The sequence below is a fragment of the Hyaena hyaena genome, unplaced genomic scaffold, assembly GCF_003009895.1.
Source record: "Hyaena hyaena isolate Hyena2069 unplaced genomic scaffold, ASM300989v1 scaffold_143, whole genome shotgun sequence".
Lineage (NCBI taxonomy): Eukaryota > Metazoa > Chordata > Mammalia > Carnivora > Hyaenidae > Hyaena > Hyaena hyaena.
Genome location: NW_024080775.1, coordinates 2,423,183 through 2,444,266, shown reverse-complemented (window position 1 = coordinate 2,444,266; position 21,084 = coordinate 2,423,183). Strand labels below are relative to the sequence as shown.

General features: G+C 36.7%; 1 protein-coding gene across 2 annotated transcripts in view; it reads right to left on the bottom strand.

Annotated features, from left to right (window-relative positions):
* Positions 1-20,610, bottom strand: part of ABCC9 (ATP binding cassette subfamily C member 9) — a 133,366-nt gene extending 112,756 nt beyond the window's left edge. For both annotated transcript variants that reach the window (XM_039238595.1, XM_039238596.1), the window contains exons 1-6: positions 20,519-20,610; positions 20,057-20,172; positions 17,519-17,579; positions 15,840-16,001; positions 12,888-13,029; positions 6,642-6,763 (exon numbers count right to left, since the gene is read on the bottom strand). In XM_039238595.1, the coding sequence (XP_039094526.1) occupies positions 6,642-6,763; positions 12,888-13,029; positions 15,840-15,981 (406 nt within the window). In that variant the 5' untranslated portion in view covers positions 15,982-16,001; positions 17,519-17,579; positions 20,057-20,172; positions 20,519-20,610. The remainder of the gene's footprint in view (positions 1-6,641; positions 6,764-12,887; positions 13,030-15,839; positions 16,002-17,518; positions 17,580-20,056; positions 20,173-20,518) is intronic.
* Positions 20,611-21,084: the final 474 nt, after the last annotated feature.

The following is a 21,084-nucleotide window of genomic DNA, read 5'->3' as shown; positions in this document are numbered from 1 at the left end:
CAGGGTTAGCAGCTTACACCAACACACATTCATTATCTCACAGTTTCCATGGGTCAAGAGCCTGGGCATGGGCTAACTGGGTTCTCTGTTTCAGAGTCTCACCAGACTGCAATCCAAGACTTGACTAGGGCTGCAGTCTCAACAGAAGCTTAACTTACTCAGTGTCTTCATCTTTGCCATACTCTACTGGCTAGAAGCAGGTCACAGGTCCCATTCACAATCAAAGGTAGAGGATTATACAGGGTGTGAGCACCAAAGACAGAGATTATGAAGGTAAACTTCAAGTCTTTCTATACAATAAAATATCTAGAAGTCTCCAAATATTTGGAAGTTAAACAACGTAGTTGTAATTAATCACATGTTAAAGAAGTAATCACTAGGGAAATTAGAAAGTATTATAGCTAAATTATAATAAAAACACTACATATTAAAAATTTAAGGATCACAGCTAAAACAATACTTAAAAGAAAATTTATGGGCTTTAAATATTTAATTTGGGAAAAATGACGGATCTAAAATCAATGATCTAAGTTTCCATCTTAAAAACTTCTAGGGGAAGAAGAACAATGAACAAAATTAATAAAAGCATGAAAACGATAGAGATAAAAGCAGAAAGCAATAGAAAAAAATTGAGAAAATGAACAAACCCAACAAAGCCAACAAGGTTGATTTTTTTAAAAGATCAAGAAAATTTCTAATTCCACTACTTTCCCAGCTAGACTGATTAAGAAGGAAATCGTAAGTTGCCAGTATTAGGAATGAAAGCAGAATTATCCCTACATATCCTATACACTTAAAAAAGATAATCAGGACATATTTTGAACAGCTTAATGACAAATAAAAAAACTTTGATGAAAGGGAAAATTTCTTGAAACCAATAAGTTACCGAAACTGACATAAGAAATACTCTGAAAAGTCTATGTCTAACAGAGCAGTAAGTTTATAATTTAAAGTCTTCATTCAGATGACTAGGTGGGCAAGAAGGGCATATGCCCATGATACAGAGTATGTACTCTGAATAAAAGAATCAAGATTGAAAAGAAAAAAGATCAAAAAAGATTTCTAAACCCCTGAAAGACTGAATCTAGCAGAATGAAATTTATTGTGCATAAATGTAAAATTGAAATTTTAAAATTGAAGTGTTGAAATTAAATATTGTATATGTGTAAATAAATAAATAAAAATAAATAAATAAATAAAATCTTCACTTAGCTCAAACTCCAGGCCCAGGGGCACTTGGGTGGTTCAGTTCGTTTGAGTGACGGACTTTGGCTCTGGTCATGACCTCATGACCTCGTGGTTTGTGAGTTAGAGCCCCGAATCAGGCTCGTCGCTGTTAGCCTGTCAGTGTGGAGACGGCTTCAGATCCTCTGTCCCTTTCTCTCTACCCCTGCCCCGCTTATGCTGTCTCAAAATTAAATAAACATTAAAAAAACCCACAAAACTCCAGGCCCAGATGAGTTCACTGATGAATTATTTTCAACATTTAAGCAAGAAATTAATCACACACAATGTCTTTCAGAAAATAGAGAAATAGAAAAAACTTTCCAATTCATTTTAAGAAGCCAGCATATGTCTGACAGACATTACAAGAAAATAACAGACTAATATGCTTTGCAACATAGATCTGAAAACTTAGCAAACAAAACCTATATAGCATGGATAATATCATGATCATATGTAACATATCACAGGAATTCATGGTTATTTTATCATTTAAAAATTCAACCAACCAATTAATTTAGCACATTAATAGAAATATAATTGTCCCAACGGTTGCAGAAAAAAATCTTTAATAGATTAACATAGATTTAATGTTAATAGAATTTAACATCTATTCATGATTTAAACAAAAAACAAGCCTGAGAAAGCTTTGAATAGAAGAAAACTTACTCACCTGATAACGGTCATCTATGAAAAGCCTATGAATAATAGCTTTATAATTAAGTTGAAAAGTTGATGCTGTTTCCCCTAAAATTGGACACTAGACAAAGATTTCACTCTTCCCATGTCTATTCTGCATATTACTGGAGGTCTTAGCTAGTGCAATATGATGAAAAATGCATGAAGTTTAAAAAGAAATAAATAAAACCGTCTGTATTATCAGATGATATGTTTGTATATATAGAAAATCCCGAGAAACCTATACAGCAATAATTAGAAGTAATAAGGGATTTTCCAAAGTTTCAAAATATAAGGTCAATATACAAAATCAACTGTGTTTATACACATGACAAAAAACTGGAAAATGAAATTTAAAATACAAGTCTATTTATAATAGCAGTGGGAGAACCAAAAAAGCTAGTAATAAATTTAATAAGATATGGAAGACCTCTACCCTGAAAAATATAAAACATTGCTAAGGGGGAAAAAAAAGACGTAAATAAATGAAGAATGGGTTCTGATATTCAATATTGTTAAAATATCAATTCTCTTTCAAATTATTCTAAGCATGCAGTACAATCCCTATCATAATCCTACTGAGACTTTTGGGAGGAGAGTAGAAATTGACAACCTGATTCTACCATATATGACAATACAATAGAACTAGAATTTCCAAGGCAATGTTGGGAGAAAAGCAAAAAAAACAACTTGTATGGTATACTATATGATTTCAAGACCTCCAAAGCAATAGTAATCTAGACAGAATAGTAATCTTATAAAACTCACAAAGAGATTAAAGGAACAGAAACTACAGAGCCAAGAAACAAATCATACTTAAATAGTAACTTGATTCAAATATTTTACAAAGGTCCCAAAGCAATCTAATGAGAAACGGAAAGGCTATCTCACGAATTATGCTGAAATAGGTGGATATCCATTTGGGGAAAAGAAGAGCCTTGGCACCAACCTTACACCATATATACAATTAATTTTAAATGGATCACAGTCCTAAAAATAAAAACTAAAACTATAAAGCTTCTTAAAAAAAAAAAAAAACAGGACAATGAGGGAAACATATTTTGAGTGGAGACAAAAATTTCTTAGGACTCAGAAAGCAATAATTATACACGAAAAAATGATAAACTTTGCTACATCAAAATTAAAATTTTCGGCTCACCAAAAGACCCTGTTAAGTAAATGAATGCGCATGCCACAGACTGGGAACAAAATATTTTCAAAACATATATCCAACGACATACTAGTATCTAGTGTATGCAACTCAGTAAAAAAATGCAACCCAATAAAAATGGGCAAAATATATGATATAGACACTTTACAAAGATTACAAATGACTAATAAACTTATCAAAAAGTTCTCAAAATCTTAGCCATCAGGGAAATGTAAACTAAAATCACAATGAATTATCGGTACATACCCACCAGCATGACTAAAGTAGAAAGATTAAATCATTAAATGTTGGTGAGCATGTGGAAAAACTGGAACTCCTAAACATTATTAGTGAGTATATAAATTAAACCACTTTGGGGAAAGAACTTGTGGGTTCTCAATAAAACATAAATATTTACTTACACACCCTATGGCCCAGCAATTCCACTCTTAGGTATTTACTCGAGAGAAATAAAAACATATATCCAGAGGTGCCTGGGTGGTTCAGTTGGTTAACTTCTGACTCTTTATTTCAGCTCAGGTCATGATCTCATGGTTCGTGGGATGGAGCCCAACATTGTACTCTGTGCTGACAGCACAGAGCCTGCTTGGGATTCTTTCTCTCTACTTCTCCCCTCCCCCCCTCAAAATAAATAAACTTAAAAAAAAAAAAAATCCATCCACACTGCACATGAATGTTTATACCAGCTTTTCTTCCACGAAAGCCAAAACCTGGAAACAGTCTAGGTACCTATTGTCAAGAGAATGGAAAATTATGGTATATTTATACAATGGAATAATACCCAACAATTAGAAGAAAAAAATACTGATCTATACTATGTTATGGATGAGCCATAAAAAAATCATGCTGATGGGCGCCTAGGTGGCTCAGTTGGTTAAGTGTCTGACTTTGGCTCAGGTCATGGTCTTGTAATTCATGCATCTGAGCCCTACACTGAACTCTGTGCTGGCAGCTTGGAACCTGGAGCCTGCTCTGGATTCTGTGTCTCCCTCTCTCTGCCCCTCCCCCATTTGCGCTCTGTCTCTGACTCTCTCCCTCTCTCTCTCTCTCAAAAATAAACATTTTTTTAAAAAGGAAAAAATTCATGCTGAGAGAAAAAAGTGGTTACAAAAATAATTTATACTGTATGATTCAATTTATGCGAAGTTCTAGAAGAGGCAAATCTAATCTATGTTGGGACAAAATCAGATTAGATTTTGCCTCTGTGGAGATGAAAATGAGAACTGACTGGTATGGGGACACAGGAAAACTTTCATGGATGATAGCACTGTTCAATATCATGATATAGTTATACAGGTATATGCATTTAGCAAATTTAAATTTCTATACTTCAGTATGTAAATTTTATCTCCCAAAAAGAACTGTAGAAAAATTTTAACTCTAGTTAATGATATGCATGCTGAAATAATTAGGAGGTGAAGTGCATTAATGTCTGTAACTTACTTTAAAATGTATCAAAAAACAAGATGGCTGGATATAGGGATGGAAAGATACAGATATGTGATAAAACAAACAAAATAAATTGTAAATTTAAGAATCTAAGTACATGAGTATTCTCTTAGTTCTTCTTAACTTTCCATATATTTGGTGATGTTCATAATATGTTGGGGCAAAATCAGTGCTTTTATGATCTGAAAATAAGTGTAATTTTTCTAGGCCCACATATTTCTCTCTTAAAATAATGATAAAGTTACACTATTTTTTATCTCTGTTAAGTCCTTCCAATAATATGATCAAATTGTGCCCTCTGCTTGTGTCTACCCTGATCTCCAAGCAGATTCTGATCACATCTCCTTCAAAATATTAATAAGATGCGGGGTGCCTGCGTGGCTTAGTCGGTTAAGCGTCCGACTTTCGCTTAGGTCATGATCTTGCGGTTCTTGGGTTCGAGCCCCGCGTCGGGCTCTGTGCTGACTGCCAGCTCAGAGCCTGGAGCCTGTTTCAGTCTGTGACTCCCTCTCTCTCTGACCCTCCCCTGCTCACGCTGTCTCTCTCTCTCTCCTAGAAATAAATAAAACATTTAGGAAAAAAAATATTAATAAGATGCACATTTCCCTTCTAATTATATCTTATAACTCTTATATCTTATTCATTATCAGTTTTTCATAAACTTAAATGTCTAGCATATTGGATATCTTATATATATATATATATGTATATTGCTCTTGACTTAAAAATTTCACTTTTTCTTGGCATTCTCATAAAAAGATTTCTGTGATAACATATGCCTATCATGTTGTGCTAAACAGCTTTCTACTGAGATAATTCAGACTTTGACAAGACTTTTAAATTAATATTTAACCCAGTCTACTTATTTGTGTTAGATTGCCTTTGTCCAAATACCTGGTGTGGTGCAACACAGAATTAAATAATCGGTATTTTCCACTAATACATTTAAAATTTTAATGTCCTCTGGACAAGCAAATAAAATGTTTGCACAGTTTAATTATTACACTCCCAAATTTCTATATCAATAATCCACGTCACATTCATCATTGATGAAGTGAACTCTCTGAACCTTATATAATTGTAAGCATTCATTCACACAAACACACCCAGCTCTGACGGCTATTTTAGGATATTCACAGGTCCTTGAAGCCCAGCCATGATCCATGTTCTATGCCTTCATCTTAGCTCTCTTTATGAGAATGTACACCAGGGTGCCTGGGCGGCTCAGCTGGGTAAGCGTCTGACTTTGACTCAGATCATGATGTCACTGCTCTTGAGTTTGAGCCCCATTTCGGGCTCTGTGCTGACAGCTCTGAGCCTAGAACCTGCTTCAGGTTCTGTCTCCATCTCTCTGCCCTTCCCCAGCTCGCTGTCTGTGTCTCTCTCAAATATAAGAAATAAAATATTTTAAAAAAAGAAAATGTACACCAAGGAATGTACGGATTGGTTAGACTATCAAATAAAACTAACTGGATAAGTTATACTATTTCAACTGAGGCAAAAATAAAATTAGAACACTTTAGATAGCCTCTTATTTCCATAGTACAAGGAAGGAAGAGAGGCTAAAAAAGAAAAGACTAGGCATGAGCAGATGTGAGGGGCTGTGCTTTGGGGACAGTACAGTTTTCAGCATGCTGTGAAGCATACTCTGCTGCACAGAGTCCCCTGATACCTCAGCAGCAATGCTTTGAAAAGTGTGACATTGCCCTGAGTCAATGGAAGGCTGAGACCTTCAGAAAAAGCCTCAGGACTCCAAACCAGGGGCAGAAATGCACAACTAGATGCACTGACTTGCTGCTGGGGCAGGACGATGGGAAGGTTCAGATTCTTAGAGTACAGCCTCTACAAATCAGAAGGCTAGCACACCCGTCCACTTTGCTCCTGCCTCATATCAACACATCACCAGAGGCATCTAGTGGAGAACGAACGTCCTGGGGGTAGAGAGTTTTCACAGCCTAAAGCACTCAGTGTATCTTCATGTCTCCATTCACCAGGAGACTAGAGAAGAATGAACTATTGTGATTTTCCCATGCTTCCCAGTCCCAACCCCCCATGGACAGAGTATACTAGGAGGAAAAAAATACCTCTGAGGTTGAGGGGGCCACTTAATCATACTTACCTAAAAGCAATTTAGGAAAATTTGATGTTTCAATATTATGATAATATACTATTGATGTTGTAGTGGCGACAAATCCCATCACAGCTGGCATGAAGAGGTGGAGATGCCGTGATTCCCGCCGTCTACAGAGAGCAGTACAGATCAGTGTCTAGAGCTGATGGTTCCAGGTTCTTATTTTGTTTCCATTTGTTCATTAAAACTTTCTCTTAATAACAAGACATTTAGTATATAGAATGCAGTAGTAGTTGCTAAGAGAACATGCAAAGGTAGATTAAGTTGGGAGACATAATTCTGCTCAACACAGAGCAACAGGTACCATAGCTCACAAGACCTTAAATACTCACAACAAATGTAAACATGTAACTACTCCTATTCTGAAGGGAAGAACTGGTGAAATAATTAATACCCAAAGCAAGTTAAATCAACCCAAATGAATATGAACTCTAATGTATGTGAGAAGTGCATTTATTCTTTCCTAAACTTTATGGCCCTTAGTGATTTCTCCATTTCTATAAATTTGTTCAACACAAGTGTGTTTGCTGTGTCCAGGCACCATTAGCTGATGAGATGCAATAGTGAATGTGGCAAGATATAGTGTCCATGGTCATAAAGCCCAGAGTCTGATGGGAGTAAGAGTAAGGAGGAAATTATCGCCCAGATGAAAGGACTGTAAGGGCATGCAGAATTAGTGGCTAAGGAAGAGGAAGCTGTGTGAAGGAACCGACTTCTAAATTGAGGCCCTAAAGGGGCGCCTGGGTGGCTTAGTTGGTTAAGCGTCCGACTTTCGCTTAGGTCATGATCTCGCGGTTCGTGGGTTCGAGCCCCGCGTCGGGCCCTGTGCTGACTGCCAGCTCGGAGCCTGGAGCCTGTTTCAGTCTGTGTCTCCCTCTCTCTCTGACCCTCCCCCGCTCACGCTGTCTCTCTCTCTCTCCTAGAAATAAATAAAACATTAAAAAAAAATTAAAAAAAAAAATTGAGGCCCTAAGAATGAGGAACTGCTGTTCAGAGAAGAAAGAAAGGAAGGCTGTTCCAGGCAGAGGATCCAGACGTATCTAAGGATATCACAGGCAACTCAATATGATTGAAAAGAGACCAGATTTCATTCTGAGAGTAGAAGAGAGCTTCATGTGGATTGGAAATATGACAGAACCAGATTTGCATGGTGGACAGCCCTCATCACCATTTGCATGAATAATGCCACCTGGTAAAACATTTAACTGTTCTCAAGTTATTTAAATACATTCATACATAAACAGTCTAGAGAGTGATTAGTTTGAGAGTAGGGGAAATAGGAGCACTTGGGAAAGTCACTTTCAGAAGAGGTATGGTTGACATTGGAAATGGAAATACGAAAAGAAATCCAGTAGTCAGCAACATGGAATAAGAGCATTTTCTTGTGTTGTTTTTTTTTTTAATTTATTTCTGAGAGAGAGAGAGAGAGAGACAGTGTGAGCAGGGGAGGGTCAGAGAGAAAGGGAGATACAGAATCTGAATCAGGCTCCAGGCTCTGAGTTAGCTGTCAGCACAGAGCCCGATGCGAGGCTCGAACCCACCAACCGTGAGATCATGACCTGAGCCGAAGTTGGACGCCTAACTGACTGAGCCACCCAGGCGCCCCCAGAAGAGCATTTTAAAAAGAGAGAACAGAATGTGTAAATACGTAGAAGCAGGAAACTGTGTAACATGTTCAAAATTCCAAGTAGTTTAATATTCTCAAACAGAGTTTGAGACAGGATATACAGTGAAAGGCTCTGTATACATTGGTAAGAAACTGGAATATAATCTTTCAGAAATCTAAATAATTTAACAGATAAATGGCATGGCCAGGTTTTAAGGGGTTTTACACCAATCAATCTTGTAAGAACATGGATGATGCAGTTGATAGGTGTGTGCATCTGAGGAGAGGAAAGAGACACATTAGGAAGAAAAGCAGTTAGCTAACTATGGATATAAGGCTAGGCAAGAGATGATGGAAGCCTCAATTAAGTTTCGGCAGCAAAAACATGAAAGAAAGGCAACATCTGGAAAATATTCATTGTTAAAACGGACAGGACTTTAATAGTGTTAGGATGTGAGGGTGATGGTGATGGAGACATAGAGAATAATTACCAAGGTGCCTGGATGGATGGTGGGTAACCAAATAAGACATCAAGAGAATGAGGAGATTGGAGAAAGGAAGCCAGTAAGTTCCAGCAAGGCCATGAGGCATGTGAAGGTGTTTAATAAACATGCAAAGGGGAGTTGCCTAATAAGCCAAGTGTATGCAGAGATCTGGAACATGACCAATGATATTTCTGGAATCATTAACATAGACATAGTAATGAAAATTTTAAAAGTACCTTGATAGTGTAAAAGGTGGTTTTAAACCACCCACCATCCCTCATCCCAAATACTTTAAAAGGGTCAAAAAGTAGGAAATAAATATTTTGTCACTACAGAAATTAAGAAATGCTTCCAGCATTCTTTTACTACTGAGTAAAAGAAAGAATTAAAAATCACTTACATAATATTTGGGAAATTTAAAACTGACCATACTACCTATCAAGACCTGTAAAGAATTTTGTCAAAACCACACTCAGAAGAAAGTTTACAACCTTAAACATATTCAAAAGGAAAACATCGTAATAAATAAATTATGTAGTCGATTCAAGAAGAAAAAGAGTGACAAAGCATCATTAAGAAAGGCAATAGTAAAGGATGAATAAAGAATAAAGACAGCAACAACTACAGTAAGGTTTTATATTTATTGTGGCATTTCTTTATTTGGGATTTGATGTGTCTTTTAAGCATGCTAGTATTTGTATTAGGATTGCTATTATATCGTTAATTGTTTACTTACAAAGTTGTACAAGTTTTGAGTGGTGACCCAAACCTATTCTTTCCCTTAAGCTCTGTTATTTTTAGAGTATGACTCACATACTTCAAGGTTCTGGTAGACACACATATATCCCATTATAGCAGAAAATCATTACTCAGAAGGTAAGCAAGAGAATCAAAAAGCATTGATTTTGTCCTGATCATGAAGGAGAAAAGATAATTTCAAAAGAGAAAAAATGATAAAAATAAAAGTTTAAATGAAAACACAGTAATAGTGAAGATTTTAATACACACTTTTAGAATTTGATGAATTAAGTAATATAAAAATAATCATCACACAGGACTTGAATAATCTAATCAGTAAACTCTAATAAAGTTTTGTCTCCAACAAAGAAAATGTATTATTTTCTAATTCTCATTAAAAACATATAAAATAATAAAATATTTAACTATAATGAAAATGTTATTAAGTACCAAAAAATATTTAACAGATGACATGCTCTAATAATAAATCAATCATATCAGACTAAAAAGCAAGGCAAAAATGATTCCTAGTCCTAGGAGAGTATCTAAACCAGAACCACAAGCTATTTACATAGAAATATATAAAAGGACCTTTCTTATAAAAAATCTGTGCAAAACGGATAAGGATGTTTGCTTCAAAAGAAAAAATGAACAGCTTTAATATTTGTATTACTGAAAAAGAAAATCAAATATTCATTTAGAAGAGTCTTTGCATTGTTTCACTAATTATAATAAGCACTTGTTATATTTTAAGAAAAGAATAGTTCACAAATATTTTGTTAAAGAATAAGAAGGAAGGAAGGAGCAGCAGTGCCAAATGCAGTAAGTGTGATTAGGAAGAATAGGTATACATCAAGGTGTCATTAACATTCACTAGGATTCTTGTAGAAGCAGTTTCCAGAAGACAACAAGGCAAAGGAGAAAGGACGCTAAATTTTGGAGGTCAGGAATCATTGGAAAATGACTTTTTGAGAAGCTTGGATGTAAAAACATAAGGCAAATCAGTCTGCAGCTAAAGAATGGGAGGGGGTAACACAAAATCAAGAGTGCATTTCTGCTTGATTTCAGGATGGGCCTCTTATATCACCACTACTATCAAACAAGCTTCTACCATTAGCATACATCTTCATCCCTGTTAGCTCAGCCTCTGTTCTAAGTCTCTAACTGAATCTATCCATCCATCAATCATGACGCTGGACAGAAGGAGACATCCTTGCCTACATGGTGTCAAGATTTTAGGAAATAGTGGACTAATCTATCTTTCATTTTATACATACATATAGAAAACACATAGAGTATGTTAAGGGAATAAAAAACGAAGAGTAGATTGGACTATGTTAATGCAATATAATACAAATACACTGAAGGGTTTTAAACAATAATCAATAAGATAATAGTCAATTAAGCTTCTTTTTTAAAAATATTTATTTATTTGTTTGTTTTTTCATGGGGTACCAGAAAGAGAGGGGGAAAGAGAGAGAGAATCTAATGCGGGGCTTGATCCCACAAACCATGAGATCAGGACCTGAGCCCAAATCAAGAGACGATTAGCCGACTGAGCAACCCAGGCACCCTGCCAATTAAGCGTCTAAATACTTGGAGGCATGCAGTATCTTCAGAGTTCCTGATTTTTCTTTTAATTGGATACTAAGATGTGCATATCTATGAAAAGAACTGTCACAAAACATTACAAAATAGTTGGCTCTATGACAAAAGTTTAGAAGTTCCATTCCTCATTAACTGCAACAGGAAAACATAAACAGATGTCAGGGGAGGTCCTTATAAAAAGGAAATGATTTGGGGGCTTTCTTTAAAAAAAAAACTTTTCAAAACTTTCATATCAATTCTCTAATTAAAGGTATACCATGTAGGGGCACCTGGATGGCTCAGTCAGTTAAGCACAGACTGCTGATTTCTGCTCTGGTCATGATCTCACTGTCAGGAATAAGAGCCCGAAGCCCAGCCTCAGGCTCTGTGCTGGGTGTGGAGCCTGCTTAAGATTCTCTAAAATGAAGGTGTACCATTTAGCATAATTTTAAAATTCTCCTATTTGATACTGCCTATCAAAATTATTTCCTATTTTTTGTTAGTATGTGATAAAAATAGTTTCCTCACATTATGTTCAAGTTTATAAGTAGAATTCAATCTATTCTAACGACCAAATGCAAACTTTTTTTTCAATCTTATAAATAGCAAAATTCTGGGGCGCCTGGGTGGCTCAGTTGGTTAAGCGGCAGACTTTGGCTCAAAGCATGATCTTGTGGTTCGTGGGTTCGAGCCCATCGTCAGGCTCTGTGCTAACAGCTCAGAGCCTGGAACCTGCTTCTGATTCTGTGTCTCCCTCTCTCTCTCTCTGCCTCTTCCCTGCCCATGCTCTGTCTCTCTCTCTCTCTCAAAAGTAAATAAACATTTTTTAAAAATAAATGGCAAAGTTCCTTAAATAATATGGGCTTCATGATAAATCCTGATTTCAGAACAGTTTTGTGTTTTGCCTCAATTTGTGGATATATCCTCACTGGTTCTCAGACATCTTTAATGCCTGCCTCCTCTATCTTTGCTTCTTTATAAAATAAATGGAAACACTTGAGAACTGGTTATATATTTACATGTAAATATATAGCTCTTAGAGCTATATGTCAATATAGATAATCTTTCTATGTATACCTATGTCGATAAATAAGGTAAACATCAAACTGTTTAAAAGGAGAGAACTTTCTGCAAGGGCTACATAAGTGAAGGAACAAAGAAACAGAAAGCACATGAATAAGTGCAAGCCACAGAGATCTGAATTTTTGTTATCAGAGAAATTATGTAGAAACACAAAAATATGGACAAAACACGATTATCAAATGCAGTGGGGAATATGTTCCAAGATCTCAGTGGATGCCTAATTCACAAATAGTGCTGAATCCTATATATACTATATTTTTTTTCTTATACATACATACCTATGATAAAGTTTAATACATCGATTAGGCACAATAAGAGATTAACAGCTGATAATGATAACATAGAATAATTATAACAATATACGTAATAAAAGTTACGTGAATGTGGTTTTCCTTCTGTCTAAATAATTTACTGTACTCTATTCACCTTATTGCGATGATGTGAGATGATAAAATGCCTACATGATGAGATAGAAGTGAGATGACATTAGACTACTACTGACTTTACTGACCTTGTGATCGTACATCAGATCGTACATCTACTTCCAGACTTTGGTTGATCATGGGTAAATGAAATCATAGATAAGCAGGACTGCTGTGAAATGAGTGACAGCAGCTATTCCTAATAAGTCATAACTAAAAAAGTTAAGCCTGACCTGGTATGCTCTTAACTCCCATCCATATCAACATACTCACTAGTATAGTGTAATGACAGTAACTATGTTGAATCACTTACGAATCAGAAACAATGCCTTCTGCTATTTCACAAACATGCACAAAAAGAAGAGCAAATGTAAGAATCCATCTCAGGTTATGTCCAGGAAAATGGAGCCATGTGTTGTGATGAATTTGTACTTTTGAACTTTGACTTCCCCATCCTGGAAAAAGAGAGAAGGAATAGGAACATGAAAGTATTAATTATAATCATGGAAATAATTCACATTGTGATATCATTTGGGGGATGGGTGGTTTCTAAAACAGCAATGAGATGTGCTTTCTGGGGCAACAATGAAAATCCTGGTCTATTTTCATTATGTTAAAAAACTAACAATTTAAATTTTTATGAGACTGCCTCGGTTAACACACTGACATTTGTTGCACTGCTCAAGAATAACACCTTCTCTGGGTGATAACATGGTTAACTCATGCTAATCAGAGCTCTGACAGGTCCCTGATTCATTCAAAAGGAAACCAAATTAATGATGATGTTAATAAAAGCAATTTGGTGTCTAAACTCTTTCAAAACATGGGATTTGTTGGGGAACTGACAAAAAAAGCCATATTTGGTAATGAAATGTAGAGCTCATTAGTTGAGTCAACTCAATCATATGCATATCATGTGAGAAAAATTATAACCTATGAGTGGGCCAGAACTATTCAACAGTGATAGTAATTTTTCTCAAAGAAGTTTTTTGCTTGTGGAGAAGCCTCACATACTTCAAGAATGAATCGGGATTTGTGCTCAAAATATTGCAGGAAGGAATTCCTGCAAAAACAAATGGGACCCCTGAAGCATTCTTTGTAAAGAAAATTGATTCATGTCTTAACCTTGTTCCCAAATGAATTTCATCATTGAAAGATTAGTTACACTTAAAATATCTAACTAGAATTTATGCTATAAACTCTTGCAGGCTAGCTTTCCTTATACCTAATAGTTCTTTAGGATTTATTTATGATCTCACACTAACTCAAAGAGCCAATGTTATAGATGAACAGTCTGCATTTTTTCCCCACCCCTTTGACAACGTTCACTCTGATTCTACTTGATTCAAATACTCTTTCGCCAGCCTGTGTTTGAGGCTCGAGATGCAAACAGGCAAGAATGTCACAGTAACTGTCCCGAAGAAGCTGACTGAATGTCAAAAATGAACAATTAACTGTTGAATTGCAATAAAAGAAAATACATTCTACTTTTGGCCAAAGGCATTGTTAATGTCTTACAAACAATATCATGTAAACAACAACTCGTGTTTCTATAATGGCCATTCTAGCCCAAATATTTAGCGTCTATATATTTGTTTAACATATATAAGTATCTACCAAGAGTTACATTGGCCTCTGCATGATAAGATATATAACAGAGGGGCGCCTGGGTGGCTTAGTCGGTTAAGCGTCCGACTTTCGCTTAGGTCATGATCTCGCGGTTTGTGGGTTCGAGCCCCGCGTTGGGCTCTGTGCTGACTGCCGGCTCAGAGCCTGGAACCTGTTCTAGTCTGTGACTCCCTCTCTCTCTGACCCTCCCCTGCTCACGCTGTCTCTCTCTCTCTCTCCTAGAAATAAATAAAAAAAACATTTAAAAAAAAAAGATATATAACAGAAATTCTTTGATCACTGTGACAATGCCAGGTACACAGTAGTCTCTCAATGAATATTTGTTATATGAAGAGATAAAATCATAAAATTATTTTTAAACCTCCTTTTAAAGCAGATTCTTAAAATATGCTAATTTTTTAAGAAAATCAGACTGGTAGCTTTTTCATTTATTTTTATAAGCAACATTGTGCGTGGAAGTATCAAACACTAAAATCAGATAGTGGTTACCTCTTGAAGGGATAGGAACATAGGATGTAGGAAGAGTAACAGGCTCAGGGAATATTACACAGAGGGATTCACTTGTAATCTTACCATTAGATTCCTTAATATGAGTGGTGATAGGCTCCATAGATGTTTATTATATTGGTCTTTGTCATTTTTGTACGTGAAATGTATTTAAAATTTTTTAAGTTAAAGGTCTATTTTGCTTGTTTGGGGGAAGTTACACAAATTATATCAATTGCTCTAAAGAGCTGGATTTTATTATTTGTAAACTGAAAAATAATAGGGAAAACTGTATTTTAACTCCTTTCCAAATAGTTCCCATACGTACTCTTTCTACCTGAAATGCACCCTTATCACTCCTACTTGAACTTGCAAGTTCTGCATCCTCAGGTCCCCAAACAGGCCACTTTCCATGCAATCTTCCCTATTAGCCCCAAGAATTAGTTCTAGCAAATTAATGCCCAGGGCAATGTGCTCCTATATCTGCACATGAGCTTACAATGTGGGATGGTCATTTTTCTCTTGACTTTGATACATCTGTTTCACTGGACAATTCTAGTGAATATTCCAGGCCAAGTACTGCGTTTTACCCATTTTCCATTCTCTTCAACCAGCACAAAGCAAGTGCTCAACAATATATCTCATACAGTTCTCTTTCCCCCTTTTAAAAAAACTGCTGCTACTACTTGAAATCGATTTCCTTTTTTTTTAATGTTTTATTTATTTTTGAGAGAGAGATAGACACAGTCTGAGCAAGGGAGGGTCAGAGAGAGAGGGAGACACAGAACCCGAAGCAGGCTTCAGGCTCTGAGCCAGCTGTCAGCACAGAGCCCATCGCGGGGCCCGAACCCATGAACCATGAGATCATGACCTGAGCCAAAGTTGGACGCCCAACCGACTGAGCCACCCAGGCACCCCTTGAAGTCCATTTCTAAGAAGGCATCTGACTTCTGTTTTATCTACAGAATATCCTATGCCAAGAACATAAATAATTGGGAAGCACAAAATACTTGCTTGTCTTTTTCTCACAGATTTACATACCAGTTTTCATGTTGGAAAAATTAAATAAACATTATACCAAATCTCAGCCCCTAAAAAGCCTTTCAAAATAAATATTAGGTGATAAAATATAGGATAGTAGATTACTTACCAATAAACAATATTGGAAAGGTGATAAACAACAGGAATACATGAGGGACCAGGTTGAGGGCATCCACAAAGCAGGGATTTTGTAATACACCATCACAGATATTATATGAAGAAATGTTGTTACCACAGAATGAAAGGCTCATTTCTTCTTATACGGTTTACTCTAAAAGGAAAAGAGAAAAAGCCTCTTATTATTAAATTCCCTTTTATAAAATCATAGCCCTAAGGAAGAGGTTTTATTATAAAATTAGCCCCCTTTATTTTTGCAGTTGAGGAAATAGAAAACTATGCCAAAGTCATTTGAGAGTTTCTTATAAAGACCTTGTGCATTCTATAGATCATTCTCATTCAATCTTTTTTTTTCCAGAGAAAGATATTTTATTTTAACTTGGAAAATATATAATTATTAGTATCTACCAATGAGAGTAACTTAAAGAAGTGTGTGTTTGATTAAAATGATTTGAAAGGACAAAAATAGTGATATATCAAGAAAAAAATGAAACTACTCACTGATATTACAAAACAGTGTAATATCAAATCCTTTTTCATCTTCTCTCATTGAAAATGCAATGCAGACAACTTAAGCTTGGTAAAATTTACTGTCACTTTTCATTGCAGGAAATACTAATACACAGAGACCAATGTGGCTGCAAACAGCAATCAGCCTTTCTCTGAAGAATATTAAAACCAAGTGCTTTAGACAAATTAAATAGAACTCAAGTGACAATTTAATGAAATTACTCAGGTCCACAGTCAGAGAATATTTTTACAAAAAACGTACCCTAATCAAGTTTTGAAACAAAAAACCATGTCTTTTAATTGGAAATTAATATTACATTATAGAAGTAGACAGATTTAGAGAGGAAACAAGATAAACCAGGGGTTTTGCAAGCCATTGTTGAGACTTTGCCTTGTAGTCAGTGAAATGGAGCCACTGGGAGTTTTGATCCGAAGACTGACATACTCTGACTCACATTTAAAAAAATTTTTTTCTAAGTTTATTTATTTTGTGAGAGAGAGAGGGCACACATGTAAGCAAGGGCGGGAGGGACAGAGCAAGAGGGAGAGACAGAGAATCCCAAGCAGTGCAGAGCTCAACATGGGGCTTGAACTCAGAAACCACAAGATCATGCCCTGTTCCGAAGTTGTACCCTTAACTGACTGAGCCACCCAGGGACCCTCTCACTCAAATTTTAAATGAATTACTGTCATTGCTGTGCTGAAACAGATGGTATAGGAGCAAGGGTTTGCTCATCAAAATACTACTCTGAAATTCTGAAGAGTTTTACCCTTCTGAAAAAATCTTTTATAATGCCTCCTATTTACTTAACACCTGCCAAATTCTGGGCACTTTGCATACACTATCTTAAGTCTTTAGCACAACCATGCGATGTTAATTATTTGTATTTTACAGAAGGGCATCGTGAGGTTCAGTAACTTGCCAACCAGCAGAGAAGCAGTGATCCACAACCATGTGTCTGCCTTAAACTATTTTTCTCCCACTGCCTCATGCAGCCTCCAACTTATTTTTTAAAACACCTTAACTACTGTTGTTAAAAAAGTAGCCGTTTAAGATTTTAACCTCACTGGACTTTAGAAAGAATTTCCACATATATGTCACACTGGATTCTGAGTTAGTTGATTAAAGGTTGGTGAAAGTTTACATAAGTAAAGAAGTACCTTTTCTCTCTTCCCATTCATTGAGAAATGATTTAGCAATGGTCACAAACAATATTTTTTCCTAGGAAAAAAACCAAAGAGTGTTACACAGAAATTATTGCCAACAGTAGGTAAACTATTGGAGAAACCAAATTTCAAGCACAAGTTTTAGAAAGCATTATGTTAATAGAATTGATTAAAAAGCCTGTGTTTACAGTCGGTAAATACTTATATGGAATTCCTTTCACATGTTGTCTCTGGTAAGCCCCTTCATTGAATATCATTAATATGATCTCTAGTTGAGACCTTTTTTCATTGAAAAAATTATATTTAAAAAACTCAAGTATATACTTGGCAAATTCTTAGCAACTATTAAGGCTCTAAGCCTCATCGAATAATTAAAAATGGCTTGAGGGTTTTTAAATAACAGTAAAATGGAACTTTTATTATACCCTGTAGCTATATGAGGTGATGGATTTTAACTAAACCTACTGTGATAATCATTTCTCAATACATCTGAATTAAATCCATGCTGTATACCTTACACGTATACAGTGATACATGTCAATAAAACTAGAAAAAAGTAGAAAAAAACCTAAAAAACAATAGTTACTAACGGAATTTCTAAGACTATTTCTTTTATTAAGTAGAAAAAATAAAAAGAAATTGACCCCACTATTATTGAAAGACATGTATAAACTGTTTCCTAGAATGAACCAGAAAATAATTTTTACCTTTGCTAATTTTATAATTTTAATAAAAATTACACTGTACTGATTGGCCACATTTATAAATCTGGACATTTAACCATTATTGCACCAGACACTAAAGTATAATTTGAATTTGCAAAACATATACTTCACTGGCTATAGTAAGTCGGCCTGCTATATTTAATCAATCCCCAAACCTACCAATCAAGTAACCTCTGGTCAAATGTGTGTAATGGTGGAAAGAAAATATCAGAGCACTACTGCAAGCTGAAAAAGTCAAAGAACGTTTCCAGTCATGTACTTGATGTCTGGGATCCTAGGCCATTCATGAACTGTAAAAATACTCACTGATGCTAAGTGTGTGCTAGGCACTGGGAATCCAATAGCACACATGACAGAAACAGTATCTGTGGTCTGAGGCTGTATAAATCAGGCTACACTGATCCCAACAGTTCTTGGTATAATTTAAAGGTTATGATGTACCAGACAGGGAGCAACGATATAGTCACACTAAAGCACATACTTCAGATTAACAAAGTGAAAGTTTTAGAAAGACTTCTTCCTTCTGCCATAATCTCTACACTCACATCCCCTGGGGCTCTCAACCTGTTTACTACCTCTCACTAGATCTCTCCCTTTGTTTTTGTTTCTGTCTCTTCCTCCTCCATCCGTTTCTCTTTGACCCTCAGCTTCTTTCTCCAAACATACAATGCACATGTGGCACATTCTAAGAGTCAGCCCGTATTATTACAACTCAACATGGGCAAAAAGAGGAAAGGAGTAAACTTGTAGACATGTTGAAAATTACTGTGTTTACCAAAGGCATTTTATTCAATCAGGACTTTTGATTATTTTTTAAATCTCTGATTGTCATTCAGCGTTTCCCTCCCAGAACCCTGATTAAGTCAGGGACGGTTTGGGAACAGTGTAAAATGCTGCTCTTGCCGGCTAAACTCTGTCACGTGACCCCCGAGTCCTGCCCCTTCTACTTCCACTAAGAACTGACAGAGGCCCAAGCATCCAGGAGGAGGGAGGGGGAAAAAGAGGCCAGATGGGAAGACATGACACTTTTCTCCCTACGAGCATACATTTACTGAAAGATGCTCAAGTGTTTATGACAGCAGACACGGTTGAAGAACTTGACTGAAGAACCTTAAAGACAAATGTCAAAAGTGAAACTCTGATTATAGGGATGGTCCTTACAACAGAAAACATAGAAAGAAAATACTCCTTGATGACCAAACTTACGATGTCATGGCAAGAATCCTACCCTCAGTATTCTTATTCTTTGCAATGCATTATAGGAAGTTCCACACCCTCAGGAGTTATAAAACTGGCATTTAGTTGATGACTATAAAGTAAAAATCAGCCCTCCTTCCTGTTCATCCCGAAGAAAATGTCAGCTCTAACAGCAGCAGCCTCAGAGAACTTAAACATGCTGGAAACCCTTGAAGAAAACATGCTAAAAGCGATATGAAAACTTACATTTTTATATACAAAATAACTCCTTCTTTACTTATTTGGAGAATAACTATATGTTATGAGAGAGAGAGATAACATCGTAAAGAATGTAGGGCATGTAATCTAATAACTTCTTTGAAATTTTTCATTAAGTGGTTCACAAAATAGGAATAAAAGATATTTATCTATCTATCTATGCATGACAGATCCAAGTAGGAAAATCTCTAGCAAAAATGACCACTGATTCCTGATTTAGTGCCTGATCTCAATGCACCCGTTCAACTTCTATCGCACACTAAAGGAAAAGGTACTCAGCAGATAAGATTCATACATGCCAATGGGATTTTTTTTTAATTCCAAACTGAACAAACAAGCACAAAATAAATACCTTGGGTGGTCGCTTGATGCTGCTTCAAACCCCTACTCGTGCACTTGCACTACCTTCAAAACACCGGCTTTCTACACTGTTTTTAAGTGTAAATTTCAAACCCAGACGCAGAACTCCTAAAAAGTAAAGAGTAACAAAAATTAAGCAGATAGAAAGCAACTTCATGAACAATACAGGAGAGGTCTCAGAAAAAAAAAAAAAAAAAAAAAGGTAATAACTCTCTGCACTATTCCTGGCTGGTTTTAAGTAGGAGCCGGCAGAGTTTTGTAAGTAAAGCTGGAAACCTGATCCCCACGCCCTCTCTTCTCCGGCTGGGGCCGGGCGCCTGAATCCTAGAAATAGCGACCCTGAAGTCAGAGCGCTACGTGAGCGCGCGGGCGCCTTTTGAGTGCCAAAATCGACAGTTTAGTTACTCTTAAACTTTTACAATCATGTTTATGTAAAAAATACGGAGTCACTTACTCGGAAGGCAGGTTTCGTCCCCTAGCCGAAGCACGCAGGGCGCCGGAGCGGATTATTTTTAGGGTGGTGGGAGATCAGCTGCTGCCTCCTATCGGGTTTCTAAATTGCACAAACTGCTCTGAGCTGGGGCGGACGCGACAACTCCGAGGCAGGAAACTGGGCAGAAGCCCCAGTGCAGCAGCGCCTGGGACTGGAGACCCTCCCCACCCCCGCTCGGCCCTGCTTTCCGTACTGGAGCGACCAACTCGGGGCGCGCGCGGAGCCGAGATCGTGCAAACACAGGAATACGCGTGCCGAACTTCAGTTAAGCACGGAAACTTGCAACGTGTGAGCCAGGGATTCTCCGGAGTCAGGTTTTCAGACGTCAAAACATGCAAGGTACACACACTTGCACGTGTATCCCACCCCACCCCACCCCCCGCCGCCCCCTGCCCCGGTTCTATATGCCTTTTAATAACCACAAAAGGAAGAGGATCTGGAAACTTCGCTGTTTTCCGCAGGAGCGGACCTGGGAAACGAAGGGCTCATTCCAGGCCAAAGACCCCGCTGTCAGGCTGCGTGGACGC